The sequence below is a fragment of the Pomacea canaliculata genome, linkage group LG5 (assembly GCF_003073045.1).
Source record: "Pomacea canaliculata isolate SZHN2017 linkage group LG5, ASM307304v1, whole genome shotgun sequence".
NCBI classification, from domain to species: domain Eukaryota; kingdom Metazoa; phylum Mollusca; class Gastropoda; order Architaenioglossa; family Ampullariidae; genus Pomacea; species Pomacea canaliculata.
The window spans coordinates 7,438,948-7,463,642 of NC_037594.1; the positions used below are offsets into that span (position 1 = coordinate 7,438,948).

General features: G+C 41.8%; 1 protein-coding gene across 3 annotated transcripts in view; it reads right to left on the bottom strand.

Annotated features, from left to right (window-relative positions):
* Nucleotides 1-1,026: 1,026 nt before the first annotated feature.
* Nucleotides 1,027-24,695, bottom strand: part of LOC112564705 — a 34,100-nt gene continuing 10,431 nt past the window's right edge. For all 3 annotated transcript variants that reach the window (XM_025239710.1, XM_025239713.1, XM_025239712.1), the window contains exons 2-4: nt 12,575-12,674; nt 8,235-8,405; nt 1,027-5,734 (exon numbers count right to left, since the gene is read on the bottom strand). In XM_025239710.1, coding sequence (XP_025095495.1) covers nt 5,478-5,734; nt 8,235-8,405; nt 12,575-12,638 — 492 coding nt within the window. In that variant the 5' untranslated portion in view covers nt 12,639-12,674 and the 3' untranslated portion in view covers nt 1,027-5,477. The remainder of the gene's footprint in view (nt 5,735-8,234; nt 8,406-12,574; nt 12,675-24,695) is intronic.

Here is a 24,695-nt window from a genome sequence, read left to right on the forward strand (position 1 = left end):
TATAATTCTCACAATAAAAAGTTACAACATTATCAATGAAGAGATAAGGTCAGAACAAACAGCGGTCTTGTAGGGTGATAAAACTCATGAGTAAATAATCCGACCATGACAGAGATATAAAGAAGCCATCAGTAATTGTACCACACAACTCCCATCTCTTGCTCCCCACCTCCCCCACAAAATAAATTCTCCACTGAAATGACTTCGAGGTGGAAGCACTTGCTCCTGTAAACAGATGAGTCAGTTTAGGATTTGGATTAGGGTTAGTCTGGCAGCTAGGCAAGCAAGAGAGATACTGGTAAAGAGGAAATTCTTGTCTTCAGTTTTATTGTGTTCTTGAGAGAGAAAGAGAGAGGGGGGAACCGGTGGTAGGTGGGTATGAGGTCAGAAACTTCCAGCCTCGGTGCAGAGACCTCCATCAGTCTTGATGTCTGTTGCTGTCACAAACTGACTCTGTTTTTTAATCTTCGAGTCTTGGTGCTGCTGCTGTAAGCCATCAACTGTCTCGTCTGTTCTTCATCAGTGACCACCCGTGTGCTTATTTTTTCCTCAAAAATATACGGGCTCAGGTCATTAGTTAATTCCAAGATCTTAATTTCGTAGATTGGAGTGAACAATCCGTCCATAAAATACAAACCTTTGAGCATCATAGTTCTCACCTGCCGATTTAAAACAAAATGTCAAAGTCCAGTTGCCCATGCGGTCAGAGTTCAATAAGATGGGATGCAGCGACACCTCGTCAGCATCAGCTGGAAGCTGTCCCTCTGGGTGCTCCCTTCTATGGCTTCAGCCATTAACATATGGTTAGGTTATGTAAATATTTAGGCGAAGCCACGTGTCTTTTTCTCAAAATATTTTTTTTAAATCCCGCAATATTCTGAAGAGAGGCTAAGCTCTACTTGTCAGCAACTTCGAGGTTGGACTTTTTACACACACACATCATTGCTCACATCCTCCAGGTTCAAAGTTCTCATTCTGCAATACATTCAGACTGCAAGAAATGAACAAAGTAACAAAACTAATAACTTGTCACAAAGACCTTGATTATTGTCATGACAGTGCAACGAGAGAGCTTACTAACAGTTTATTAATGCGACATTCACCAGTGTAAACATGTTTCATGAGAGTAAACACGCTTCACACGAAAACTCCGGTTGCTGAGCAGCAAGACACTTGACCTTTGCCCTCCAGCAGGAGACAGACGTTCACCAGTTACCTACCTGTCGACATGCAGCCTGTCTCTCTTCCCGCTTGGCCATGTCAGTATTACATAAATATTTCAGTATTTTCCATAAATAAATGGCTATAGCTTTGTAAATGTTCTCCATTGACATATTCATGTTACTGATGATAAAAAATACAGTAGAAAGACAGACAAGAGAAGTCATGCAAACGAAAATCTCACAGTGCCAGTATGAACAGTAGACGAATATTGTTCAACATGTGAACAATGTTCATTCTACAGAGATTTACAAATGCTTGCTTAGCACAGAGAAATTTTTTTAGCTCAGTGTTTTTTAAAGTACTTATTTGAAAATAAATAGTCCAGTACTTTGAAAATACTTATAATTAGTCTGAAAGTACTTAATTAGCCAGTGGTGTAAAAATACTTAATGTTTCCAGCGATTTGCACTATGTAATTGGTCCAGAGGTTTACAAGGCATTTAGTAGATGTGCAAGGATGAAGAAGGAGTGAACAGGACTGCACTAAGCTGGTGACATGTGCAGCCTTCGTTCACATCATGTGATCCATGCATAACTTAGATGATGATGTGCATGGAATGAGCTGAGATGAAAATGTGTTTTGCTTGGAGGAACAATTTAGGCCAAAATCACCCAAAGGAAAATTTCCATGCAATGTTCAAAGTGATGCGTCTACAAGTGAAATGTTGCGGAACAAGACATTTACATCGTGAAAGGATTGTACTCATCAAAAAGCAATACTTAATAGGCGTCTACCCGTTCATATGTATTATACTTAAGTGTTCACAGTTCGAAACTAGCGAAATACTTCAAAGAAATGGTTTGTTCCGCCTGGCTGTTGAAAAAAAAAAGATTTGTTTCTAAGGACGGGTGTGGTGAGAGGCTAGCAAGTTGTCATCCCCTCTTCCTGTCTAAACACAGTTTAGGAACATTTAAAATTCTCTGTGGTATTCACTAGGAAAAAAGAAATTTTAAGCTGAGACTTGGCCAAAGTTACAGACGAATAAACAGCTCAATAGATTGAATTAATTTTGCACAAAGGTGCCTCATTATAAGAAAAGAACATACATTATTCACGTTTTGTGGAAGAAAAAAGATAAGAATACGAAAGCCAGTAAGATAGATACAGTTGATAATGTGTTTAATATACAAGCAAAAAGGTTTATGTACAGAATTTTATGAACTAATAAACATAAGCTGGTCACATAAATATTTATGAAACATGTTTTAAGACACAGACAGGTTTTGTTGCTGAGCCATGATTGATGGAGCTCGCAAACTTTGTTACTGTGTCATGACTGATGACACTAGCAAGACTCGTGACTGTGTCATGACTGATGACACTAGCAAGACTCGTGACTGTGTCATGACTGATGACACTAGCAAGACGTGACTGTGTCAAATATTTCTCATAGGGAACTTGGCACGCTTGTCACCAGCACGTGCATTTTTCCAGGTTTGTCCAAACTCTAAAGGTTCATTCTATCTCTCATTCAGGGTGGACGATCGTATGTGTGCTGACACGAGTTCACTAGTCTTTTTGTGCGTGATTGGTATATTTTATTCCCTTGAAGGTTAAATTTGTTCTTGTCATTGAATATAAAACATGTCTTTTTCAAATTTAGACATCGCAAAGCGAGGACCTAACGTGCAAAGCATGTCAGAAAGTATTTAGGTCTGTATTTTGTCTTGGGTCAGTAGCCGAGGTTCATGGAGGCCCTGAGACGGTCTGTCGCCAACCCTGAGGATTGGCTGTTCTTGGTTCAGATCTGGTCTTGAGCATGTTTACCTGGCCGGCTATTTTACCGTGATGTAGCTACGAGAAACATCAGTTTCCCCTCATCGCACGGTCAAGAAAACTTGGATGAAAAAAAAAAAAGAGACAAAGTGATTTTTCTCCGAGACAGCGAGGATTAAAACACCCGTCCCTTGTCTGGGACAGTCTCTGGGTGTGTCATCTGCTTATATGTCTGACAGAACATTTCCTTTTGCCGAGTTTCATCCCATTTTATCACAGCCTTTCCCGTATTTATTTTTAGAAATGACCATTAGGAGGAGCACATTCTCATCAAACAATTATGATTGCAATTTTGCATCAGAGGTATCCCCCAATACTCATTCCCTTTACCTCTCAAAGGAGAAATTAGCATTGCTGAATTTAATAACCTGAACTGGTCACCTTTAGCCAGTTCTCAACAAATAGTAATGCTAGACTCACTTGACGGGTTTTGTTCAAGACTCAGAGCCATTAGGGAAGAGTTCGCATTTGTTAGTGTTGAAGTTTCAAAACAAGTCAACAATACAACAGAAGCAACAAGAATATTTTTTCTTTGATTTTTACAAGATTGTTGTACGGTTCCAAATTTAGTCAACATGCATTTAGAAATCTTTCTAGCAACACAACCAAGAAATACAAAGCAGCTGTACCCAAATATCTTCGCCTTAAACTTTAAAGGAACGATAACTCTGTTTCTTTTTAACAGTTTGAATGAAAAGGGCCCGCAACTCCCATGCAACGGCCACGGGGAGATAACTAAATGAGACTGTAACTCTGGAAGATGGTAGTGCCCACACTACAGGAGATGTCGCACGCACTACTTCAAACAGGTGATCGAAAGTTGAGTTTAAAGTTGTTTTTGTTTGTTTTTTGTGAGAGAAGCAGGAACGAAGAAGGCTTCAGGCTATTTTCTCATCAATTTGTTTCTCCTGTGACAGCTGCTGCATTTGTTACTCAGTGTCTGCGTTGGGTTTAGAAAATAAAAGGCTCATCTGTCTCATCGATTTTGTGTTTCGAGAAAAGACTTTAATTATAGGGCTAGGAATTCTCAACAGCTGTCTTCTTTGTGTACAGCATTGAACATTATGTCTTTATTTTTCCATCGTGTTCTAAACAAGAAGTTTGATAAAGTCCCGAAAAGCACGAGTGAATTATGCAACCACAGAACAACAACAAGGAAAAAATAGAATAAACGAACGCTGAGAAATTACAAAAAGAAAGAAAGGACTGAATGTAAATATATAAAATAGGAAAAAAGAGAATACAGAGACAGTAAGAAATGGAGGACAAGGAAGAGAGAGAGATAAAAATGGAGAGAGAAAAAAACAGACAAAAAGAGAGAAAGAAAAGTGGATATCAAAGTGAAGAATGGAGTGAGAGAATGTCTTTGACCAAGATCTTTATAACACACATGTACATAGAAAGACACAAGAGGAAGGTTAAATAGACATCAGAAAGATAATAAATGTGACGAGATGAAGGATTACATTTACAATAAATTCCAAAATAACAAGAAATCGCAAAGAGAAGGAAGACAAGAAAGGTGCAGAAAAGCTGGAATAGAGAAAATAATAAAACAAGAAAAACAGAAATAAGGACAAATAAAAATGTCTGAAAGTTAAAACTGGAGGACATCACAAATCAAACCAGAAAAAAACAAGAATAAAAGGGAAGTAAACAAATGAAATAACAAGAGAAAACATGGAAAAGAGGGGGTAGAGCGGAGATGAAGGGATGTGTGGATGGGAGACAGAGAGAAAAATAATTAAAAGTCTGTGAGGACAGATCGAAAGAATGATTTAAAGTCTGGGTAAGGACATAGACATTTACATTCAGAATTGATCACATTCAGATAGGAGACAGTTGATGGACTACAGAGCGAAGTCAAGACGGAAGTAATCGTCTTCCACAAAAAGTAAATACATGTACATGTACACATACAAGAAGATAATATTCATAACATATACAACGATCATGTACAAACCATCCTGCCCAAGCATCATCTTGCACACAAGCACACTCGCAAGTGAAGACTAAATCATGCACACGCACTTTCTTTTGCAATCACACACGCAAACACAAACACACACACACACACACACACAAACACACACACGTGTGCATATGCAGTTCTGCAAGTCGTATGGTATAACGGAACAGATCGCTTCAGACTTCCATAAGTCAATATGAGATACAAGCTATCCGAAGGACTGTAATCAGATTCCTGAAACCATTTTGGAGACATTCTCGGAAGCCTGTTGACGATGACGGGCCGGCAAGGCTAGACTTATTTTTATTTTTTAGAAAATAATTAATAGTCTATACATCTTGTCAGAATCCTACCTTATTGTTCACATCCTTGCTTTAAATTGTTTTCTTACTCTCAGAGCTTTTCAAGTGATGACCGACACCTTCGCCCTGTCACTGACTCATTGCACCCACACTTGCGAAGGCAGAAAGCGTGAGATGACATGGTGCCGGGTGCACAGTCGGGTGGTCACACTCTCAGCGTCCAGGCTACAGCCAAGGAAAAGAAGCCCACAGCAAGGACATCACTGATTGGAGCACCCAGCCTCGTGGCGCTGTTGCACCCGTCTGTGTCGCAGGCCAGGATGCAGCCCCGCATTCTCTTGTGGCCGTACTTGATGGTCCGCATCCACCCGCAGTGGCTCAGACGCCCGATCTCCGTCTCGGAGTTGGTGTCGCCGTTGTCCACCACGCAGGTCCGTGCAACGATGGTGTGACCCGTGTCCCCTGAAAAAAAACAAAACAAAAAATGCTAACTGGGTTCAACCTCAGGTCAAATTTGCTGCTGTTTGTCGGTGGTTAGTAATGTCTTCCCCTATTCATCTCTCAAGATTTAACCAGTCGCATCTTTTACTGGCGAAACTTTAATCCGATCTTGATAAGTTCGTTAGTAACTTTTAGGATGCTTCGTGCTATGTAATTCCTGTGAAGGGAACGGGTGATTAGTTCTCTTGGTCGTTTGATGACTGTAGCCATTGACTTCAAAAGGTCTACTTGACAGGTACCTCCGTGTTCTTTCTTCTGCCACCAGACCTTGTCCACCACCGGCTGGGTGCTAATGTTCGCTAAGTACCAGCTCATCAATCTTCGTGCTCAGACAGGAGGCTGGCGTCCTTGACCTTTAGTTAAAGCACTTGGCTGGGCAAAGTGTCTGGACTTGCATTGCTGCCTCTGGTCCCAGAAATCTGGGAGTGCCATTCAGACGTCCCACGCACGAGCCTAATTTTTATCGGTCGGTGAAGTTTCATTTCCGGGATTTGGCCGGGTGAGAGGTCATGCTTTGTGTTGCGACACGCTTGTCGATCCTGAGATTTTTCACGCTGATCTTGTCACGAAGCCCAGCTTGCAGTCATGCATCAATAGCAGTGTGGCTTCTGAACACTAACGTACCACAGGGACACCAGTTCTCAAGACTTTCCATTTCCCCTTCCGCGGAAAAAGCTGAGAATATAGTCTCAGTTATTCTTTCCTTCACCCAACCATACTTCTAGACCACTATTGAATCAATATCAGACAGGAAACTATAATGCAGTCATGTCCTGCTCAAAATATTGGAAAGATCAGTCTCTGTTTTGTGCCGATAAACTCGCAGACAATAACATCGAATGAAAGCATTTCTTTGTTCATTAAGAGAAACATTTTTAGACAATTTTATTGAAAGAAATTATTTTAACAACAAGAATTTGATTTGAGCTTGAACTGATATAACTCATGTTTCTAAAGTTCAGAAAAGTGATATCAGAGAAAAGGAAAGTCAGTATGGTGCGTCTCCACCATTGGCATGAGTACAGGTAAGGCTTCTTTGTCTTGTAGTCTGATCCCATGTTCTCAGAGTCCTTTGAGGAATTGCCTGCTACTATTACTGAAGAAACTACTACAGGTGATTGAGGTCAAATGCTAGGGTGTGGGGGTGAGTGGCTGTAAGTCGCTGGCCCAGGACATCCTACAGATGTTCAACGGGATTCAGATCCGGGGAATAGGCCGGCGAGTCCATGTGGTTGACTTGATGCTGATGTAGGAAGTCATTGACGACCCTGACCATGGGCGGTCGGGCGCTGTCGTTCTGAAGAACGGAGCGTGGTCCAATGGCCTGCAGTGCTGGCATTACCAGAGGCTGTAAAATGTTTTCTCTGTATGCCACGTCTGTCAGGTTGCCTTGCACCTGGTAGAGGTAATGTTCTGCAGGACGTCCCCACCCAACCCCACACCATGATGGATCCACCACCATAGCCATCACGCTCCACATCGATGGATCACGCTAATGCTCTCCCTGTCGTCTCCAGACCCTGATTCGGCCATCGTGGAAGGACCTGGCAAAGCAAGATTCATCAGTGAAGAAGATTGCGGACCACTGTTGTCTTATTCATGCCAGATGGCGTTGTGCCCAATGCAACATGAGCAGCGCGGGGTGAAGAGGTCAGGACAGGGCGGACAGCGGGTCGCCTTGACCGACGATTGCTCTCCATGACCCTTCAGGTCACTGACAGTTACATTGAAGTCTGCTTGAAGCTGTCGATAGTTCTCAATCGTCGTCAATGACTCGTGATTGAAAAGGCTTACAGAAACCGGAAATAAAATACCATCGCAAGGTTCTAACAGACCAGTAACAGTAATTTTGTTACTGACAATAGCAGTCTTAGACAACTTTCCAAGTTAGAGGTTTTCTACCCTTCTTATCGTTTAGATATCATTTCACTCTCTCTCATGCGCGCGCGCACACACAGGGTCAAAATTCGGACTCGGCTGTAAATTGAGTGCAAAACATAGTTTTGGAATGATTTCGTGGGCATTGTGCCAACATTTTCTATGTTCCCGATCCAACTGAAAAACAAGCGTGTTTGTGTCTTTTCTGCGTTACTCTTGTTTTCAGGTTTTATCGTTTCTTGAGAAGTTTGGCAAATCTCCAGTATGTATGTAGTTCACGCCTACTTGTACAACTGAAGACCCAGGTACTACAACATCATACAGGACACTTAACATCTGTAGCTATATGTTTAAGATGAAGCATGAATTCCGTCGTGGCTATTATCTTGAAGCCCAGAGTTAAGACAGGACACGTCTTGTCCTCGGCAATCACCTCCATTTCTCATGACGAGGTCCGTGGTTCCGAACTTGCAACACTGAGATAAGACAGGACACTTAATGTTTAATGTCCTTGGCTAGCAGCTTAATTGACTAGGATCTGGTCCTCGTCTACTGATGATCGGGGAGAAGAGGGGGCACTTACTGTCCTCGGCGATCATCTTGATGCACTGGGTGGCCGGGAAGTTGCCCTTGCGTTCTTTCCTGGCGGCCCAGCAGTCGCCGTCCCAGAAGGTGCCGGTGTTGTTGAAAGGATCTTCACATTCTGGATTGTTGTAGTTAATGGACGTGCACGTGAAGCATCCCAGACAGTCAACTGTAATACAAGTAACACAAGTGTACATGTTAGCAGGCTCAGTACAAGTGTACAAGTCATGGCTGTCAAGTATACAAGTCTTTGATGCCTTGTTCACAACTTATTCTAAGCCCTCTGTTTCATGGTCGCAAAAATTAACTTCTGATTAGGCTGTCAGAGCGAGAGAAAGAAAATAAATAATATGTTATTCAAAGAGCTTCTAAGCTAACTGAAATGAAATTCTTTTAACTACTTCTGCCTCGGTTTTATCACTGTTTCTAAATCATTTTAGTATCCTTTCTGAAATCCACCTTTGCACTACACTGTGCACCTTCTTACAGTCGGCCCTACAGAAACCCTGTCTTGATGGTCTTGAATGTTTCCATTCTGGACAACGTTTTTCAAAGAAAGAAACAAAAATAATAAAATATTTCAGAAAACATGTTTTGAAATATCCTCGGTTCAAGAAAAGCTGGTACAGCGACTGCAAAAACCTCTCTCGTTCACTTTCTCTCTTCTCTTTTTTTTTTCTCTTGCTCTTGTGTGTTTGACTCCATGCATTCCACAAGTCTAGGAACCTGTTAGGCAAATCGATCACAAATTCTCCTTTTTCAGAAGAGCGACGGCCTCTCGCTGAACTCTCAGTTGGCTGTTTTAAAACTGTGTCTCAGAGTTAGAGCAAAATATTTAGCTTGAAAGGTGAACTGGTCAGCTGCAAATGTGGCGCATGTCAAATAAATCCCTCACACAGGTAGCCAAACTCTCACACAGGTAGCCAAGAGCTCACTCACACAGGTAGCCAACCATTCTCACATGTCACCCAGACAAGATGCTAGAGACATCTGAGATACACGTGAAACATCAAGGAATCCAGATGCGCAAAACCCCACAGGAGCAATTACAAATATGAGATACATATGAGATATAATATTTAAGATACAGTAAGATGCTGGCAGTGAGATCTGACATTAAAAAAAACAAACAAAACAGGCCGACAAGAAATCTGAGCTATCCATCCTTCCCCTCCTGTCCTTATAGGGCCTGGCAAATATCAGAAATGTCGGGGTGGGATGGGATCCTACACAGAGCTTCAGGCAATCGACAAAAGTAGCTGGGATGTGGCGCCGTGTGAACGAGGTAATGGACATGTTTAGGAACGTGCAGTGAACAAAAGACTTCACACGTGTCTGGTGTTTTTGTCCCCTCCCCCCACCAACCCCTTTTTATCGTCTTTCCCAATACAAAAATCAGTTCAGCCCTCGACACCCGAGGACACATCCCGTTTATAAAATTGAGAAAACCACGTTGTCCTGTCAAGTAAAGTTTCAGATGCAGATATTTGCAAAAATAACAATGAAAAATGAATAAATAAATAAAAATTCGTTTAAAGACTTTTGTGAACACAGTTAACAATAATCCTGCATCTGTCTGTACACGAGAAGACGTGACAGCGACATTCTGAGACAAAATTGCAGGGTTTAGCTCTGAGTAGTTGCAAGAGATAGTCATGTGCAGGACATCAGATCCTGCTGCCAGCCACAAAATTAATTATTTCGCGTGCGTCCGTATTTCTCAAAATGCTCTGTCGAAAGAGCAGGCATTGCTTTTCGATTTTAATTACCCAGAATCTTAATGACCTCAAAGTTGAAAATGATGAAGGAGGAGGGGGGAAAGGAATATCAAAATTATAATGTTTGATGAAACATTTACTTGACGTTTACTGCTTTGCCATAGCTTTCTTTTCAGAAGAAGCGAGGCTACCCGGTCTATTTTCATGATCTGAACAGCTGGCACGAGTAAGCTTGCAAGACAATATCGTCTATCGCAAATTGCATTTATTAATTTTCACCAATCTGTGTGTTCTTCAGAAGTTCCTGGTTCTGCCATAAAGTAATCGAACTCACGCACTCACTCATGAGAATGACCGCCCATCACACACATAGAAAGAGAGAGCGTTGGAGAGAGAGAGAGAGGGGTGAGTAAACGATTATCTGCCCGTCCTTTTATCTCTCCCTTCCCTTCCTTTTTATGTTCTAATTTTCCTGCATTTTATTTCTCTATTAAAAGCCCAGTTCAGGGGCCGTCTAGGTCCTGTTGAGGAAGCAGGATTGTGGCCCTAATTTAATCTTGTCGCCTTGACAGTCTGTCCCATCTCCTTTTTCAAGCCTGCAAACGCATCAGTTTTTCTTGTTTTGCTTTTGTTTCTGCCGGAGCACACGCACACACACAGACAGACACACATGACTTGCATTTATTGAGTCCTGCTCTCATTAGCCACGTGACACTTGCTGCCCGGTGTTTGACGTCCTCGCCATTTTTTCGTTTTAAAACTGTTAAAGTGCACAGGATGACATCATCGCGGCTGAAGCAATTACCTGCACAGTGAGTCGACTCTGATGATCAGAGCGATGTCTTCCGATTTACGATCATCGTTAGTCTTGTTTAACGACATCATTATCCAAGTTTTTCAACTTCGTTTCCTTCCCATTGAAAAAAATCTCCATTTGGGTGGCTTTCCTGAAGAATTTAAATAACGAATTAGGTTTTTTTTGTTATAATTTTAAAACATTAAACTTCTTCCATCCCGAGTACTAGCGGAGGCAGATACGGACAGCCGCACATCTATTGATGATGTAGTCAGATATCTTGCCGATAACTGTGGACAAGATCACGTGTCTCGAAGCAGTAAACAGCTGGAAGTACTTGGGAGCCATCCATGGCATCTCACGACCGGTACCAACGAAGGTAAAAATAATAAATGAACCATTAGATAAAATATGATTATAGACGGCTCAAAACCTGCTCCTTCTCTCTCTCTCTCTTTTTTTTTTTTTTTTTTTGTTGCTCTTGCAGCCTATATCATCGATCCTTGATTATAATTGGAGGCTCAGGATTAAATTTATTTGGAGGAGTTTAAGACTCTGTTGAATACATTCTTTACCACGTTGTTGGAAACTGGATGAAAAAAAGGTAAGCTGGAAAATAGGAAAGGATCGTATGTCTTGGAACTAAGCCCGTCTTGACCCTCCCTGATGATCAGGTTCCTGTTTCTGACTTGACAAACGTGAGTCGCACCCTGACCTTTCACTCAAGAGTCCAGAATACTAAGCACACGACTGTGAGGTGAGAAACCTCCCCACATTATACCGAGGGCTTACAAGATTCAGAGATTGCGTGACCAGGCACATAGAGCACCAGTCAACGAATTCACCTCAGATGCAACTGTTCAGGGGAGAAACTCGAGGTCGCTAGTTGAACGGAGGAGAGGAAGTGGGCGGTGATGGTGGTGATGGTGGTGATGGTGATGATGGTGGTGATGGTGGTGATGGTGGTGATGGTGGTAGTAGTTGTGGGAGATTAGCATCTTGCAGGTATGACGTCACGGTCTGGCGTTACGGGCAGACGATTCAAAAAGTGTTTGTGTGTGTGAGAGAGAGAGTGTCTGGGCATCCTTACAGACATCTCCTCTCTTTTACACGCACGCACATAGATAACGCTCTCATTTAATGTTCACACACACACAAGAAGTATATATGTAAATACAGGCTCTGATATATATACACACACACACTCCCGGACACACACGTAGCAGCGGCGCAATTCCGTCAGAATGTTTGAGGTCTCAGTGCTGACGTGTATGTTTATTTATGGAAAGGTAACTTTCGATCATCGGAAACGATAAGCGTGTAATGTCAACAAGACAACTGCACAGCAGCGACAGATCAACACAAATAACCTTTTTCTCTTTCTTGCCTCTCTCCTCTCATTTCTCTCCCCCTCTCTCACTCCTCCTCCCACTTTCTCTCTCTCCTCCGCTCTCAGACTTCCCGAGGACTTGGCCTGCAGCACGTTCACAGCCCAGCATCCCACCACAGTCCATCTGTCTCAAGCTTCCACAGAACCTGAGGTACAGCACGTATACACAAGCCACATAAACACAGTCTATCTCAAGCTTCCATAGAGATTCAGATGGATTTACTTACTTTCTTTCCTTCAGAACACACACAGCAGCACTTTCACCTCCCAACTTTCTTCCCGCAGACAATAGAAGGTGAAAGGTGAGAACAAGAAATCGAAAATTTTGACAAGCTGAAGAAACGGAGAAACAAAGGAGTTTGCAGACAGACAGAGAGAAAGAGGGACAAGCAAAAAGGAGGAGGAATATTTATTTAAATATTTTCAAGTCTCACCCATTACTGAAGGCACGACGAAGGCCAGGAGGACAGAAAGAAAGCTATAGCTCTGGCTCCGCATGGCTGTTACTACTCATTATTTCATCCACACCGTCACCTGTAAAATAAAATAAAATAAAATAAAATAAAATAAAATAAAATAAAATTCAGTCAAAACATTTTTGATGGTAAAACATAAGAATCTTTTAAATTCTTCTTATTACCATTATTTCAGTTGCACAGCCGTTAGGTCATGCCGACACAGGCTTGGAGTGTATGGAAGGAAAGCTTGGAGGGAAGAAAGGGAAGTCAGGTAAAATTGCGAGCAGGACATGGACGCGTCCATGGAAGAAAGGAGAAAGGAAGCACCTCCAACATGTGGATGAGGTATTGACGTCACTGACTTCCATTAGTTATAAGATGCTACTGACAAATAATGTTATTGATTCCACCCGCTCCGCCATCCGCGGCGACGAGCGGAAGTGTCTGTGAGTGAAGCGTGTGAAAAAAAAGTGCCGCGTTTAGACTCCGGCATCGGTCGAAGGTTTTCGCCGAGGGCAGAAGTGATTAACAAGTAAATCTTCCTCTCTTTTCTTTAGCCTCTTAATCATTCGAATGGGTTTTATTTCCCTTAACCCTCTGTAGCTGGCTTGCTATATCACACTTAAAGATTCGGAATTCGGAAGAAAAAGAGAGAAAGAGAGAAAAAAAGGAAGGCAATATTTTTGTCTGCTAAAAGGATGCTGACTTTGATGGTGTGATATGATCTGGTAGATGCACTGAATGTCAACCTGGGGGAAGTTAGATTGGTGGTAATATATAATATAATATATTATATTCTGTTAGTGACTTCTGGACCAGGGTTTTGGGTTCAGCTGTCTTCTTTCATGAGGGTTTCAGCCTTGGAAACAATGACAGATCATGTTAATTGATTTATTTATCAAACCAATTTATGTAAATTACTCTTCAGAGATAAAATAGTGAACAAGAGCGAGATGGATCATTCATGAGTTAAAAAGATTTCAGTATCAGGTCTGGAATACGGAATATAAAAAGGACAAAACGTCAATTGGAAGGAACGATCCACCCCATTCAAGTCCCGGGTAAAACTCTCTACTCCACCATCCACTCGGTGTGTTTTCCTGGAGTTCATAAACAGGCTCTGAAACCCGGGTTGATGACGTAATAGACCGGCCAGCGATCCGCTTTTACAGCAGCTTTGAGTGCTTTCGATAATTCGTTGGCAAACTCAATCTCTTCGAACTCGACAACTTTGGGACGGCTTTGTGAAAAGAAAATGATTTGCAGTTTTATGTTACCGCCATAAACATCAACAAAAGCCCTCTGCAGAGCTGAATCGATTTCACGTTTACAACCATCGGTGACTGTTGCCATTGTCGGCCCTAAATAGAAGTCATCATCATCATCATCATCATCATCATCATCATCATCATCATGAAATCCACTCAACCCTACTTCATAATACCCTGTTAAAAACTCATTTATTTGTTGTTTAATTACCAATTAGCTTGTTTGTGCGCTCATCCTACCCATCGGCCACCAGAACAACTCTGCGATGATGTCACAGCCCGGGAGGAGGATGGTGGGGTAGAGTTGAGTCAACTCAACCAGAACTAACATCAGCAGTAAATCATGGCGAAGCGACATCATGTTCGTCCATAAATCTCAAGTTTTTGGACAGGATAGGGGTGGGTGGGAGAAATCCATCTCCATAGTTCACTGAGACTGTATTTTAAAATGTATTCATTATAACAGTAATTACTAATTGCATAAATGTATTTTTGTCGATTTGCTGTTCGTCAGACAGACGATAGGCTACGACGAGGAATAGTTGCGGGTGGGATGAGGTGGGGTGGTAACACCAGAAGTGTAGTGATGGCAGTTATGATATATATTTCCAGCCCGTGCCACCCAAACCCAATCTTCCTAAACTCGATTTGTTCCAAGCACGTGCTCACGGCATCCTGGATGACAGATTTACAGCATCTGTAGTGCAGCTCTGTGAAGGGCAGAAAAAAGCTCATAAAAGGTTGAGATCGTGAGCGAGTCTCAGTCGGGTGGCCAACCCTCGTTACGACTATGATTGAGAACTCCTCGCTCGACTGACTAGCTGAGTGTTTTCATGAAAAAAAAATCTCTGGAATGGAGGAAATTAGCAAAATAAGAGAAATGTATCCTGCTTATTTCGATTGTGACAGAACAAAAAGAGATATTTTCTTTAATGTTGCTACATACAGAAAATATAACTGAAAAAAAATGAAGTAGCAAGAAAGCTGACTTTAATCTCTCTAGATGATGATAATTTAATTTAATATTATTTTTAAAAAATGTTGATGTTGATATGAAGTTGTCTGTTTTAATTTAATGAGGGACCTGCAGTTTTACATGCTGCTGGAAAATACAATTAGCATAATACTCAGTTCCCACAGCCCGGGGTATTATTCAAGGGAGGAACATCTACTGCTCCCTTGTCCCCGCGCTGCAATGAAGCGAGAAGATCTGAGGTTTATTGTCTGGTTCCTAAGCAACCGACAGGCGGGTGCAGGAGCAAAAACTGGCGGCACAGACTTTATTCGTTCGATTAGCCTTCAAAGCATCTCTTCAGTATGCAGACCATTTTCTCACGAACTTAAGCCTGATGTTTAGGGGCATACACCAACATAAAAAGGGAAGAAAGCGTTCGGTTCTGCCGGAGCATCAAGATGTCGGCCCTATGTGCAGACAACAGGTCTACAGACATGTAAACATGTGTATGAGGGAACAAGAAAGACAGAAAATATAACCCAATCAGCCAGCTAAACAACAAACAAATAAAAAAGAAAGAAACGACGCAAATAAAAAAACGCCCGAAAATCAAACGAACGATCAAACCAAAAAACCCAAACTAATAAACCAATAAAAAAAAAAGAACGAATAAAAACAAACAATAAACAAATAAAAAAAATTTTAAAATAAGAAAAGAAAGAACAACACACGATGCACGATACACAATGTGATCAAATCAGAAGCAAGTCCATTAAAAACAAAAAAAGGAGCACACAGGTGACAGTCATTGCTGGCTTCTCAATCTAATGATTGCCTCTGGGAAATAAATAAAAAAACAAGAGTTAAAACAGATCAGTAATATTAAAAACATTCAGAAGCGGAGAGGATAGACTGTCTGACCTTTTCACCGACGAATTTAGCAAAGAACCCGTTATGGCAGTAAACAGATGAGGCTGGCAGTCGATGAAACAGAAAGGATCAGATGAAAAAAGTAAAAACCCAGTCTCTGTTACCTTGATGACATACTCTCACGATCTCTGTTACCATGACGACATACTCATATCTGGTGCTCATATCTCTTTTTTTACATGAAATTAAAAAAAAAAACTTTAGACAGTTTTGGTCATCTTCTGATAATATGGATACTTTTATTAATATATCAGCAACCTTTTACTTATTTGTAATGAGGATGGACTGCAGACGTGAACTAGGTGTCGCCAGTGGACAAGTAAATGGATCTTGATATAAATTTTACTTCAATGCGAGGGTTCAGTAGCCAAGAGTATAGAGTGATCCCATTTAGTCTTCGGTTTCAGTTGGGGAAAAGGAAAGTCTGAGAGCGGGGTGGTGGCGCTAGTGTTCATTAAACTCTACTTCATTCGTCTCCAGGCCTGCAGATGACGTCGCGAGGCTTTGGCGGGGAGGGAGTGGAGTCGGCTGGAGCCATGGAGGATGAGAGAAGGTACTTCAGATTGCAAAGAACTGCTTGCAAGACAAACAATGGCAATGTCGGCCTCAACCTAAATATAAGCAAGTACGCGCGCGCACACACACACACAGACACACAGATTATCAAGAGAGGACCCTAGGAGTGAGATTATGTCAAATGTTTCCAAGACTAATCTCACTCTATTGCGTATATGACAAACCGACCATCCGACCGACCGACCGACCGACCGACGGACAGATCGACTAACTAACCACAAGGCTTCTAAAGCACGCAGGAGTGAATAAGGATTAGCTTTTCCCCAGAAATCAATCAAGGATCACCGCAACAGAAAGTTGTCCAGTCTTGTGAACGTCCAATCAATTCTTTCTTTAAATGAAATGCCGGTCTGTCATGGCCATTACAGTTTAGCAAGACCCAGGTTGTTAGAGAACACGCTTCCCAACACGCTTCCACCTTGCTCGCCATGGTCATCATGGCTTCAAGATGCAATTCTTGTCATTCTTTTTATGTTTGTTTTTACTCTTGTTTCTTCTACTAAGTGTAGGCAGATTAAAGACAGAAGCACTAACGATGAATGACTTCTATAAACATTATGAACGGTTGGTTAAAACATAAGACTAATTTGCAATTAATTATTAACGGATAAAATCTTTAAAATATAAATATATTTCCCACATTCATGTAAGTGTGAAGTGAACACATCTACTGAAACCAATGGTTACGACCGCTGAAACAAACGACTGGGAAGTGAACTGAACAGTCTCTAAACTTTTTGAGTCCAGTTTCTGTTGGTCCGACCTGCCTCCAGCCATCGGAAACTATATTCTAATGTCGCGTTGCCTGGCAACTGCCACTGAATTTTTTTTCAAAGGAGGAAATTGCTGTTGAAGCGATAGAGTCGTAAATTATTGTCTCTCCTTACCGCGGACGCCGTTCTGCTGAATGATGATGGCGACCGTGGAGAGGAGGACGGTCCTTGTATTTCCCGAGAGAGGAAGTGACGTAGCGAGCTCGAGCTGACAGCGCTACGAACAGTGTAGGTCAAGGTCTGACCTCGTTGTGCGTACCATAGAGATGGTGACGTCAGCTGCACCGCACCAACACGTCACCGAGTGCATTTTAGTGTACGTTTACATTTATGTATGTGTGTTTGTGTGTGTTTCTTTATGTGAACTATGTTATGTGAAATATATTATTTTGTTCTCACGAGAGATTGTGATTTATTTTATGGATTTGTTTTTTATTCTTTCGATAAAATAACACACACACACATGTTTATGCGATATAGTCATGAAGAAAGAAGAGAAATAAGGGATAACAGAAGGATGAGGGGGAAAGGAACAAAGAAAAGAAGAGAAAGCAATGAAAGAAGAAAGGAAAATATAAATTAAAAAAGCATCTGTTGAACAACTGCCCATTTCCCATTTCCCAACAACAAAGCTTGCCGCCTCCAGTTATTGAAAGAAAATGTCGCATCCAAAGAAAATTACAGGCCGTGTGTAACTACCCTTTAAAATATTCGGTTTCAAGGTCCTGACACTGCCTTCTGGTGGTCCAGACTTGATGCACACAGTTTGGCGGGCGGCAGAGAGTCTACAGATAGCAGGAATCACGTGAGAAACGCCCATCTGTAGACCACAGACACTAGCAGCCTGTCGGTTCCAGACCTAGGTATCCGTGAGTTTATCAGACGAGATGGAATAAACGGTCGTGCGTGGAAAGAAGAAGCCTCTGTCGCCATGTTTGCTGGAACAGGGTTGGGCTGGCACCGAGGGTTCGGCACTCGTCATATCACAAGGCCACAGAAACAGTCAGGAGTCTGGCACCGAGCCAGAAGTGCTTGAAGATTGTGCTAAAGGCGGCATCACACGGCGCGACATGAAAACATGAATTGGCGCACAATGGCCGTGTCCATGCATGACACACCGGGGAGACACGTGACACACTGAGGAGACACATAAAACACCGACGAGACAGATAACAAATCGACGACACCGATAAGTAAGGAGGGTTCAGAACAAAGGGTTGTAGAGCTTTTGTTGATAAAGTCTGCTCTATCTCTCCTCTCTCTCTTTGTGTGTTTGTGTGCGTGGGAGCTCAGTTTTCTAGAATCTTCCGTCACCAGTTTATTTTTTTTACTTACCCCAGTATACAAATGACAACTCCTGTCACTGGCATTTTCGCCACCAGCAACCTTATAAAACAAATTTAATAATAACTCGCACAATATCTTCTCCATGATCTGGAGAATAAAGCTCTGCAACATCTTGCCAGCAACATCTGGACTTCCACCAAGCATCCAAATCAATCGCACGTGACACACGTTGAGCAGTCACTGACAGTACAAAATATTACTTCGGGGGAAAAAAATCCCATCCATAAATAAAATGGGTATAGGTTTTTCTGATTTCTGCGCCATTCCCTGCTGGTTTCTATCTACATGACAGACGAAAGCGATTCTTCTGGTTCATAAACAACCAGCAAGCAGCAAATTCTCCAAAAAATAAAAGTTCTGTGGGAAGAGCAGCGCGGCGCTCAATATGGAAATGTCTGACAAGTAAACCGAGTCAAAGGGCAAAGATTTAAACGCCATACGAAATGAGATCTCGCAGCTAAGCGTGACAACGCGAGAAAAAGCCTGAAGACAAGGGAGCCGAGAATAGGTGCCATCGATACCAGTCTCTGCTCCCAGAAACCACAAAAACCTTTCTTCGACTTCTTTTTGCGAGAGTCACGATTTCCTCAAAATGTAAGACCATCTTCTGCGAACACTTCCACATTTATTTTTTCTTGACAAGAAGACTGATGGAGATATGAAAGAGCAGGAAAAGAGGCTTACTTTCCAAAATAAATAATTAAACAAAAAAAAACAAAACAAAATAAGCCGAAATATTTGTTATTTCTGTAATAGTAGAGTGGGTCTTCTCAGAGATTTCTTTTTTCGGCTTCAGAAATATTGTAATTAAAATTTGTACAGTGCCTGCAGGCAAGACACAAGTCGACTGAGCAGTGTGTGCAATTAGTAGATAACCGATGAAAAAAGATGAAGAGAGAGGGCGAAGCTGTTTATGACTTTCCCCAGAAGCGATGGATTGTGGGACGGAGACTCACCGTTCGTCAGAATCACTGTACATCGCAGCAGCTCCACCGGAAGTGCCCCTTGGCAGAGTTTATCCTCCTGCTGATTAACGATGACATGGAGTGAGGTAGTGATTCAGCACACGTCCCTCGAGATAATCTTCCTCCCTCTCTCCCTCTCATCTGCGTCTTCCTTCTCTTTACAACAAGAGATGATGATGAGGACGAGGACGAGGACGAGGAGGAGGATAAAAATAATGTAAAAAAAAATACAAGACGGAGCGATGAAATATTGAGCAGATGTACAATGGCTTCCGAACTCTTCTGAAACCTCAAAAGCGATGTGAGAGTCTGTCATTCATCCCCATTGTCCCTCCTGTCATCACAGCCTCCATTGTGGGTCTGAGTGTAGGAACAAAATGGTGGAAGGAGGACAAGACTGCGTGTGACAGGCGATATGTTGACCAGTCGATGTTCTGCTATATCCAGCCATCATGGCCAGAGATGAAGGACCTGGCAACATGGTATTAAGCTGGCGCACAGGTCTGGTGTGGAGGATCAATATAAGGCTACACGCGGCGCCTGGGAAAGTGGTTCATCAGCTCCACGCCTTGTGTACCCCTCTCTCTCTCTCCTCTGTGACTTCATACCTCCATTGGAAGAACTGACTTATGTAAGTGTGAACTACTCAAGCCATGTTATGTGAAATAACTTATATTTTATCTACAGTTCTTCCCACTAGAATTTCTAAAATATTTATTCACACCCTCTTCCTCTATTGACCTAATGACCTACTTTAAACTTCCAAAATCTGTGTCTAAAATTGTTTATCAGTTGAGGATGAAATCTCCTTTTATAAAAGTTGGTGCAATACATGCATGTGCTTATACCCTATAAATAAATAGCAGTTATCAAATTATTTACCATTATTCTCATAACTACCTCTTGTCCCGTGTTAATGTTTCCTTTTAATGTTGTCCACCTTTCATTGTGTTCCCAGGATTGTTCCAAATCCTACTTTTCAGCTTCGGTAAAGACCAAGAGGATTTTGAGTCTAGTCTGAGACAAGAAAGTAAAGCTTTTTATCTTTGAAAAAAATCAAGAACAGATTTTTCAAGACTTTTTTTTCTCTCCTGTATTCCAGTCACTCCAGTTTGTCCTCGTTCAAACGTCTGCACTGGGACTGAGCCAAAGCCAGTCCTGTACCACGTGATGCTCTTAATGTGACTTTAACTGTGGGTTTGTTGGATCGTCTGTCGGGCTGTGTCCGGCCCGGGGGCCACAGACAGACGGAGGACGAGTCTGGAACTCACCCTGGCCGCTAATCACGCGGAACGAGAACAGACGTGACAGGTGGTAAGTCACTGTTCACTCAGCCTGCGGCCATGTGTTCACTTCTCCTCTTCGCAACCTGGATTTCATTCCGTTTTGTTTGGATTCTGCTCTTGTCCAGGGCCCCGAGCAAAAGATCCTGTCAAACCATATCAAAGATCGCTCGGTTCGTTTCCCAGCTCTCGTTACACTCCTGAGAGAAAGATCCTGCATCGGCTTTTGTGTTTTGTTGGAACTCGAACCCTCGAACGCAAAATCGCGATGGATTTCAGAGATTAAAGACTACATGGGAATAAAAACACACCAAACTCTACAGATCCGCCTCTCTAAAAATTGTTTTGATTCTGTTTTGTCTGTTTCGTGGTCAAGGCCTCCAAGGAAACATCATATCAAGGTATATCAAAGAGTATTTGTGTTGCTTCGCGGTTCAAATTACCTTTCGGTGAAGGTTTTGGTGTTCATTTCTGACCTACAAACTCAGGAGTTATTTTAAGACCGAGATGATTGAAACAAAAATGTTTCCATGTTGGAATTAAAAAAGTTCATCTCAGTTTTAAAAGTCAGAACATTACCATGAGTATCACAGAAAAAACTTTCCCGACTTCCATCTTTTTCCAACAGTCACGACAGGTGACAGATAGATGACAGAAGTTTAGAAGTGATTTCAAGCTTGATTGTCTTACAAAAAGTCCAGGTTAACATACTTTAGTTCATCTCACTGCGTGAAACATTTTTAAGGGTGGAGGAGATTGAAATATTCTCATCGTGCAGTTCCGGTACAGGACAGCTATTTATTTCGGAAACACAGTTTCCTATTTGCACGGGCCGTCAATTTGCTTGATTTAGGGACATTGGAGCTAATTATCTCTGGAATGGTTTCGCGAGAACGATGGCTGTCAGACATGACATGCTGGTGATGGTGCCCCTAGTGCTTGCAGGACTGCGGTAGCCTGCCCTTGGCACTAAAGGGATGGCTTGTTAATCTGCCCTTGGCACGTGTGGGATGCCGGAGCTGACGCCCATCGTGAGATGCACTTAGAAACCTTTTTTTTTCTCTTTCCTGCGCTGGAGGCAGTATACTGTGGAGCAATAAAACAAATATGTATTGTTGCTGTTGTTGAAGGCGTCGAACTTCAAGAGGTGGAATTTCAAAAGATTTCACAAAAAAAGCGACAGCTTCAACATTGCCAAACATCCTGTGAGCATAACGATCAGGCAAACGTAATGTGTTCCAGAGAAGATTCGATCCGCGGTCTGGGAAACTGAATGTTTACAATTGTTTTCTTTTCTTTACTAATTTTTTTTTTTTTTTGAACAGAACAGCTTCTTGATATCCGTGCAGACTTAACCTTGTTGGATGCTTTCCAAAATTTTATAATCCTGACATGTTTCGTGTTTGAGGCGCTGTATTGTCTGCATAGTCTTTCCTGAATGTGACCACCTTTATATAAATTAAATTTTCTATAATAAAGGGGCAGATGATTTTTTCAAGTTTTTAAAAATTATTGTTGATTCCTAATTTCTTCCAAATTTGTTTCTTTCAGAAACGTGACCCTACAATACAATGAGTGCTTTTAATCAAGAGTATAACTGTGCTTCCTAAATGTGTCGGTCTGATTAATATTACAATGAGGAGGAGGTAAGTCTTTGAAAAACAATATACTAGAAAAATGTTGGAGAGTAGTTCAACAGTATAACTTGCAATGGAAACAACTACAGCAGAAGGTAAGTAGCATAAGTATATGAACTGTAACAAAGTAGATCGACGATACTGCCATCTGTAATCAATGGACACAGGAGTAATTACAGCACCCAGATGAGTGCAAAGGTCAAAGGAAAACTAAAACCACACCCAAGCTCTGCCTCCATCAATGATTTTAGCAGCAAAAGGTGGATGACAATCGCCAAAGACAGCAGGCAGATGGCATGGCAGGTCTAACCTCATCCAGACTTCCATACGATACAGAAAACGTGGGTGGAGAGGTGGTCATGGAATCGTAGTCGTTAAAGAAAAAAAAATTCATCTAGGACTGGAAAAGGTGAAAACGGGTGTCTGGAAAGTTAATCAGAACTAAATGAGTAGAAACTCGTTCTGTAATTGTTGTGCCACTTCCTCTGGAGGCCAGAATCGATGCAATCTCTCTCTCTCTCCTCTTTCCTCCTGTTCACTTGGTCTCACCTGCCAAACACCGGCGCCATTGACAAGATCGAGGATTTTTTGATATTTTTGGCATTTGGCTATGGTACAGAATAATGACTTATAGCTCAGACCATCCTTCGACTGACAGACATCAAGACCTAACACAAAGCTAGGTAAAGATGATCAACCCTGTCTTTACCATTCCTCCACTTGTGATGAGCTTCACTAACCTTCCATCCACTTCAGACACGTTTGGGTGAGTCGCTACCCGACTCTTCTCACGCCTCACTAACCCCTCATGTGATTTGCCCATGCTTCAGTTCTCTCCCTCTCTCCTTCTCTCGCGTGATTCACCAATTTTCTTCCCACTTATACCGTGCTTTACTCCATTCTGTTATTATCGACAACTTCTCCGTTTGCCAATGTTATCTATTTTCCTTCTTTTTCCCATTTACACTGTCTTATGTTTTTTCAGAGGGAGGCAAATCATCCATACCTCGTGAACGGATTTTTTTTTTTTTTTTTTGCTGTCTCCTTGCTCTCCACCCACTTTGATTTTATCCCTTTTGCTAAATAACTTCTAGGTTTACCGCGTTTTTTGTTTGTTTTTTATTTCCTTTTCTTATTGATGAGAGAGATTGATTAATTGTAGCCTACGCCGAGGGAAATCTGAATTTCCAATTTTCTTGTCATAATTTTATAAGCCTCTGCCTGAGCATGGTCGATTGAAGAAAAGATGGTTTAGTGAACATACTGTGAACTGTGAACGGTGGATTTATGGTTGAATGAGTACGTACAAAAATATATTTTTGCATTCATTCCTCATGCACGGGCAATCTATCAGTCCTATCATCAATGGCGGACAGTAGAGTAGATGAGACAGAAAGAGAACAATGCTATCACTCCATGTCACTGGTTAAAACAACATACGCAGTAAAATCCCTTGTCACAAGTAAATGTCAAAATTTCAACAATATTCTGTCAAATGCGAAAATATTGAACTAAAGTGCACTTCACCGGCTCCTACCCCAGATAGTCGGGGTTCGATTGTCAAGGAAATCACCAAGACGGAAGGTTGGTGGTTATCTCCGTTGCAGACGAAGAATCTGTTTCTCGGTCGGAACTGTATATTCAAGGGTGGGCTTGAAGAAATCGATTCCCTTGCCATGATGGGAGGAGGGGAAAGTTCCCTCCGGTATTCCCTCCACGCAGTAACACAAATGTAACACATCTTGTTTTGGTTTGGTCTGCGTGGACTACAAGTGCAGATGCCTCGGTCAAGCTCCCCACCCAGGGTCTGACTGTTCTAGTCGGGTATCTCACTCAGCTGTCAGTCCCAATCCTATTTTTTCTCTCTTATCTTCTATTTCCAGTTTCCTACGTCACGGTCAGAAGATAAAAGTGAAGAGGATGGGAGAAGAAAAAGGAGAGAGAAAGCTGGGAGAAGAGAGAAATGTGGGTCTACTCAAAGTAAAAACTGTTTCTCTACATCTGAACCCTTCTTCATGACCTTAACTAAAGCTTGGCATTTACACTTTAGAAACCTCGCTATTGTTTTTCTCATGTTGCGAGTTTTTTTTTTTCTCCTCCTTCAACCTAATGGCCGGTCGTTAGAAGCTGAGCAGCTTACCGTGATTTTTTTTATGCCGGCGTCAGCAGTGTCCAATATTTGTGCCAGCTTAATCGGATCCAAACACAATGACGATCGGGAAAATGATTAATGGTGTGGACAATCCAGGTGGTGTGAAAATCCCGTATTTGGCAGACTTCAAACTTTCTATCTCATCAAACATCGACTTAAACAGCAACAACTGTGAAAAGAAAAATATTATGTGGAAAAAAAAGGAAAAATA